The sequence below is a fragment of the Triticum urartu genome, chromosome 5A (assembly GCF_056163025.1).
Source record: "Triticum urartu cultivar PI428250 chromosome 5A, HENAU_Tu73, whole genome shotgun sequence".
NCBI lineage: Eukaryota > Viridiplantae > Streptophyta > Magnoliopsida > Poales > Poaceae > Triticum > Triticum urartu.
In genome coordinates this window covers 50,229,251-50,235,620 of record NC_141877.1, presented here as the reverse complement: position 1 = coordinate 50,235,620, position 6,370 = coordinate 50,229,251, and the positions used below count along the sequence as shown (strand labels likewise).

At 43.9% G+C, this 6,370-nt stretch overlaps 1 protein-coding gene across 1 annotated transcript; it reads right to left on the bottom strand.

Moving 5' to 3' along the window:
* Window positions 1–207: 207 nt before the first annotated feature.
* LOC125507783 (uncharacterized) lies at window positions 208–1,741 on the bottom strand. Its single transcript, XM_048672279.2, has one exon. The coding sequence runs from the start codon at window positions 1,616–1,618 to the stop codon at window positions 425–427; it is 1,194 nt and encodes a 397-aa protein (XP_048528236.2). The 5' UTR covers window positions 1,619–1,741; the 3' UTR covers window positions 208–424.
* Between the last annotated feature and the right edge of the window lie 4,629 nt (window positions 1,742–6,370).

The window sequence follows — 6,370 nt, the reverse complement described above, 5'->3', positions numbered from 1 at the left end:
GTAGAGATTTTAGGCCGTCAGCCGGTTGAGCAGCCGCCGTAAGCTTTTGCATTGCATGTCGTTCCTTCTTACTATGCTTGCTCTGTTCTGAACATCCTGAACTTTGAACACTTGCAGGTAGCTTCTGAAGTTTGAACACTTCTTATTTACTTGTACCAAATTTATATTTCAAAATCACTGGAACATACACTGGCATGGACCAAGACATACAAGATGCTCATATATTACCATCAGGTCCATCACCAACGTACATGCGCGAGAATACGTCTCCCTGAGAGAACAGGAGACACAAGAAAATACTAGTGGTGAGATTCTACAAGGGAAAAATATGTTTCATCACACGTACTGCTCACATCGACAGAATACTATGACGACCAACGGCCCTCAGCAGAACAGAGCTGAGCCAAACGTACATACTGCAACATCAGTGGCCGCCGCCGATCCCGCCACCGCCACCTTTGCCGATCCCGCCACCGAATCCGCCTCCCTTGCCAAAGCCTCCGCCAAAACCGCCGCCTCCGCCGCCTCCACCGCCAAAGCCGCCCCCTAGTCCACCACCTTTGCCAAAGCCGCCACCGAGACCCCCACCCTTTCCGATGCCACCACCGAGTCCATGGCCGATGCCGCCTCCGAGCCCGCCTCCATTTCCAAGACCACCACCATTGCCATACCCGCCACCGGCACCATCACCGAGTCCTCCACCGTTGCCGATGCCGCTGCCAAGACCTCCGCCTTTACCGAATCCACCGCCGATGCCGTGGCCTATCCCTCCACCAAGACCGCCACCTTTGCCGATGCCGCCACCAAGACCTCCACTCTTACCAAATCCACCACCGAGTCCTCCGCCTTTGCCGATGCCGCCGCCAAGACCTCCACCCTTACCAAATCCACCACCGAGTCCTCCGCCTTTGCCAATGCCGCCGCCAAGACCTCCACCCTTACCAAAACCACCGCCGAGTCCTCCGCCTTTGCCGATGCCGCCGCCAAGACCTCCACCCTTACCAAAACCACCGACGAGTCCTCCGCCTTTGCCGATGCCGCCGCCAAGACCTCCACCCTTACCAAAACCACCGCCGAGTCCTCCGCCTTTGCCGATGCCGCCGCCAAGACCTCCGCCTTTACCAAAACCACCGCCGATGCCATGGCCTATTCCACCACCAAGACCACCACCTTTACCGATGCCTCCGCCAAGACCTCCACCTTTACCAAAACCACCGCCAAGGCCGCCACCTTTACCAATACCCCCACCAAGTCCGCCACCCTTGCCAAACCCGCCGCCAAGCCCTCCTTTGCCAAACCCACCACCAAGACCTCCACCGACACCATGGCCAGCGCCACCACCTAGTCCTCCACCACCACCGTAGCCGCCACCGCCACCGAGCCCTCCTCCACCACCGTAGCCGCCACCGCCACCTCCACCGAGCCCACCACCCTTCCCAAGGCCACCTCCAAGTCCCTTGCCGAAGTGCTTCTTCAGCAACAGGAACTTCTCGTCTGCGGCGTGCTTCCCCTTGTTCGCGACGGGCCTCGCCCACGCGCCCACCGCCGCGCTGCTCAGGCAGAGCAGCAGCGCGAGCGCCACAGCTTTGCTCCCCATCACTCCGTTCCCCCTCCCCATGGCTGGCTGGCTGGCTACAAGCTTACTGAAGAAGAAGCTTGGGTCTCCAATGTCTGCAGCCGGCCGGCGTGTTATATAGCTGCTGGAAAGCTGCGTAGCATTGAATGGATGGTCAGCTGTGCACTGGACTGGCCATGTGACGCGAGAGGACAGGGGAAGGTGGTGGGGAGGGGAGGTAGCCATGCATGGCCGGCGGTGGCGCAATGAAGGAGCTCGCAGCTGGGTGGTTGGGGTGGTGATGGGAGGAGTAAATTGGGTTCTGCTGGGTACAGACTGGCAGATGGATCATGGATAGGAAGAGGACGCATTCACATGTTTGCCCTGTAGTACATGGATCCACGGCTGCAGTGATGCAATTCACCTGGATGTTCACGCGGTGGTTATTGTATCTGTAGCCATGAAATTTCTGGGCGTGTATTGCACTGGTGGGAGAGAAAAGTTGTTTGGGTCCGGTTCAGGGTGGTCGGCTGGTGTGTTCTCTTTTTTTGGGTAAAGGATGAATTTTATTGACCCAGAATGAAATATCAAGAAGATACAAACACAATGAGCACACACCCGGCTGGTCTGGTGTGTTCTCCTAAACTAGAGTAGATGATTCAGCCGAAATTTTATTGCTTAGCGAGTTTTTCATAATACCATTTTTTGGTATTGATGATGCTTGGAGAATGGTTGAATGGTTGGTTAGTTGTTAGCAGGGGGATGCTCTGTAGGTAGCTGTGGCGAAGTGCTGGAAGAATGTTCCCACAGGCACAGATGCATCTACAGGGGAAATTATTAGCCATAGAGAATCCACATTAATGCTGTTACTTGGAATATAATTAGTGAAGCTGCATCGCTAAGCATGTAGTACGATGAAAAGGACACGCTAACGGCAGCTAGATATGCAGGCCCAGGTTGATGATGCGAGCTTTCTTCTAATCTTAGGAAAAATCTGAGATTTAACGGTCGGTCGCAGGAGCTCTAATCTGATACTACATCGGTCATAACCAGAAATTAATGTAATCCAGTGCTACAACTGATCATTCTTAGTTTCAGTTGTCTAGATCCAAAATGTGATCCTCCTGACACAAATGTACTCTGGCTTTGGCCTACAAAATTGTTGCTGAATCATGGTATTCTTCTCCTCCATAAAATGGAATATATTAGTCAGACTGAAGGCGAGATCAAAGGTAAGAAATAACAAGATAAAATTCAGAAAAGTCTCGGAGCACCCATGTAAAGAATCACCATTCACTGACCACTGAAGCAACCGTGTACAAAACTAATCATCCTTTTTCTCCTAAAACGACAGATTTACTCGAAGCAGCATGGCACTCATAGTAACTCAAGTGGTTAACAACAAAAATAGCAGGGTAAAAAAAACACGTTCCTTCCATCATGTTCACGAGAAAGAAACATGACCAAAGTCTCGGAGCACCTATGTACAGAATCACTATTCACTGACCACTGAAGCAACCGTATACAAAACTAATTTAGATGCAGAGGCTGGGGCATACCCCCTTTTCGGAAAAAAAAAACTGAAGCAACCGTATACAAAACTAATCATCGTTTTTCGCATAAAATGAGACATTTACTCGAAGCGGCATGGCAGTCATGGTACGTAACTCAACTGATTTACAGCAAAAATAGCAAAGGAAGAAAAACAATAACACCTTGCTTCCATGATTCTATCATGTACGTATAATGTTTACAGTAGCACAGATAACAACATCAATAGGTGGGCAGGGCACAAGTTCGATTGTGTGCACAAGAGAGAAACATGACCTTGTTCTTCTTCTTCTTCTTTTTTTGAATAAACCATATGCTGGATTGGCCATCCTCTTGTTTCTTAGATCTGCTCACATCATATTCAGAGAGGCCATATATCAGGAATCAAATCAAAGTGCCGGAGGATGCAAGAGGTGGACCCCGGCAAAAAAGGGCGTGGAAGAGGAGGGTGCGGCTATGTCTCGCTCGTGCGAGACTGTAGCTCCGCTCGCCTACAGGGAGGCGGTTAGTGGGCCGGCCCAGTAGTCATCCAGCAGCTTGACGGCATGATGATGTCACAAACATTTCTCTATGTCTTAAAAAAACGTAAGGTTCTCATTTCACCTCTCTTTCGTCCAACCTTTCTTATATACGTCCCACTTTTTCATTCTCCTCTTTCATATTTTCCCACAATCTCTGATTTTTTCCCCATCCATTCACCCAAATTAGAATCAATTTTCTCATTGTTTTATTAACTTACAAAAATAAAAACAGATTTTGTTTGGTAAGTCATTAAATTCTTACAAAATAAGTGATTAACAATAAAATGGCAGGTAAATCATGGCGATCGCATACAGAAACTTGCTAAGATTTTAGCGCATTAATATAATAATAGACGTGCAGTCAAGGGCTAATCTACTAGATTATTTATAATCCCGTCGCAACGCGCGAATAATTTTCTAGTTTACATTTATAAAAATACAAAAAAAATTAATTTAGTTTTTTAAGTGTTCATCACGCATTTAAAAGATGTTCAGGCAGTGTAAAACAAATGTTGACTCAACTTTTAGAAACAATTGTACAATACAAAAAAGATGTATGTGACAGTTAAAAAACATTCGCGCATTTTCAGAAAAAAGTACGTGCCATTTTTCTAAAATGTTGTGCAATGTGAAAAAAAGATGTCCATGTAATACTAAAAATATTTTGCACAATTCAAAAATTCATACTATATTTATAAAAATGTGCATGCATTTCAAAAACATGTTTGTGACATTATAAACAAATGTTTATACAATATAAAAATGTACGCATAATTAAAAATATGCTTAATATCATTCCAAAAAATGTTTCAACATGCATTTGGAATTATCTTTAACACGCATTAAATATTTCATAAAAATGTATTCGAAAATTGTTAATAATGTATTTGAAAAACGTTAAATGTGTATAAAAATGTGTAAGATGTATACAAAAAATGTAAAATTCCCTAGAATAAATTATTCCTGGGTCGATGCCCGAGTGGTTTATGGGGACGGACTGTAAATTCATTGACAATGTCTACGCTGGTTCAAATCCAGCTCGGCCCAAAAACCTAGGCCTACGTGAATATGAACTAAATCCTTTTGTTTTTCTTCCATAAAAAAAATGTTTGATCTATAGGGTATAAAAAAGTTGGCATCAAAACATATATTTAAATAAACATGTATTTAAAAAATGATAAAAGTATACAAAAATGTTCTTCATGTATACAAAAAATGTGTACAAAAAATGTAGACATGTATTAAAGAAAAAAAGAAACCGAAGAAACCCCAAAAAACTCGGTGAAAACCGAAGAAACAAAAAACCCAAAGAAAATAAAAAATACTGCAAATAGTAAAAAACTGATAAAGAAACCACATAGAAAGAGAAAAACCCGTCTGCTGCTACATTACTGGGTCGGCCCAGTAGCCCCCGCGCCAGAGGCGAGCCACAAGTATGCTTCGTAGTAGGTGATACATATCTCTAGTGGAAGAGGAGCACCTAATAGAGGGTTGTTTTGGAATGATTGAGAGCCCATATTTTCAATATTTTCTAGGAAAACGCCAGAGGCAGATGTGGCCCATTCATGCATGACAAGGAAGTGTGAAAAGTTTAATCTGACCCCGGATGTGGAGGGTATGTTGAACCAATATATAAGGTTGGTTTCTTCACTCACCTGTAAAAGTTTTAGAATAGTTTCCGCAAAAAAAAAGTTTTAGAAGAGAACACATACACACATGCCTCCTCCTTGAACGACCACATGTGTGTTGTGTTTTGTGAGCGAGCTAAGCTAGGACCTTTGCCATGTGTATGCCTTGTCTAATTTGTATCAAGCGAGAATAATGTTGAAACTTTTTTCGATGGTGGGAGATGAAATTTCCTTCATAGTCGATCGGCCATTCGACACCGCACCCATGTGTCTGCCTCCCTATTCAAGAGCTTTTTATGTCATCTTTGTCTTTCCCACTCTGCTTCATGACATGCACCGCTATAAGTAGAGCACAAACCTCCAAAACCCCACCTCTTGTGATCCTGTATGAGAGAAGAGTTGTCATGTTTTTGAGCAGGCAGCACGCTTGCGTGACTGCTTGATTCTTCTCCAATGTGGTTGCACACGACTTTTCCCCGATGATGACTACTTCCTCCATGCCGATGACCTCTTCGACGACATGGCTTCCAATGTGAATGATTCTTTTTCCACTGCTATGTATGTGCTTATATCCCCCTTTTTTTTAAATGCTTATATCCCTTTTGTTGCTGATTATGTTTAGAGGGAAGTCCATACCACAGACCAATATCGTGTACCACATATGAATAAGCCAATCTAATTGACCAGAAAGGTGAGTTTACTTGGGCTACTAGTCTCTCTCCAATTGATATTTTTCTTGTACCAAATATATGTTTGTTAGATTTGTAAGTTTACTTATGTGAATAACTTCTTTTTACTTGAGAAATTGACAATAGATCTTATATACACGAGATCAAACTAATTGTATTACAAATAAGCATACCAAATGGTCAAATCATATGTATACAAGAGATAATCAATAGCATTTTTTGTATTCATGCTAATGACTATAAGAAAAACTATTTCAATACCATGTACAGAGCATGCACACGTTGTCAACTTATCACTTATCCCAACTTGCAAAGACGCACTTGCCAATGGTTTATGTTATCCTCTAGAAGTTTCTATAAATATAAGTTAAATATAACTATCTAATAATACACTAGAAGCCATTATTAATTTCTTAGAGTATATAT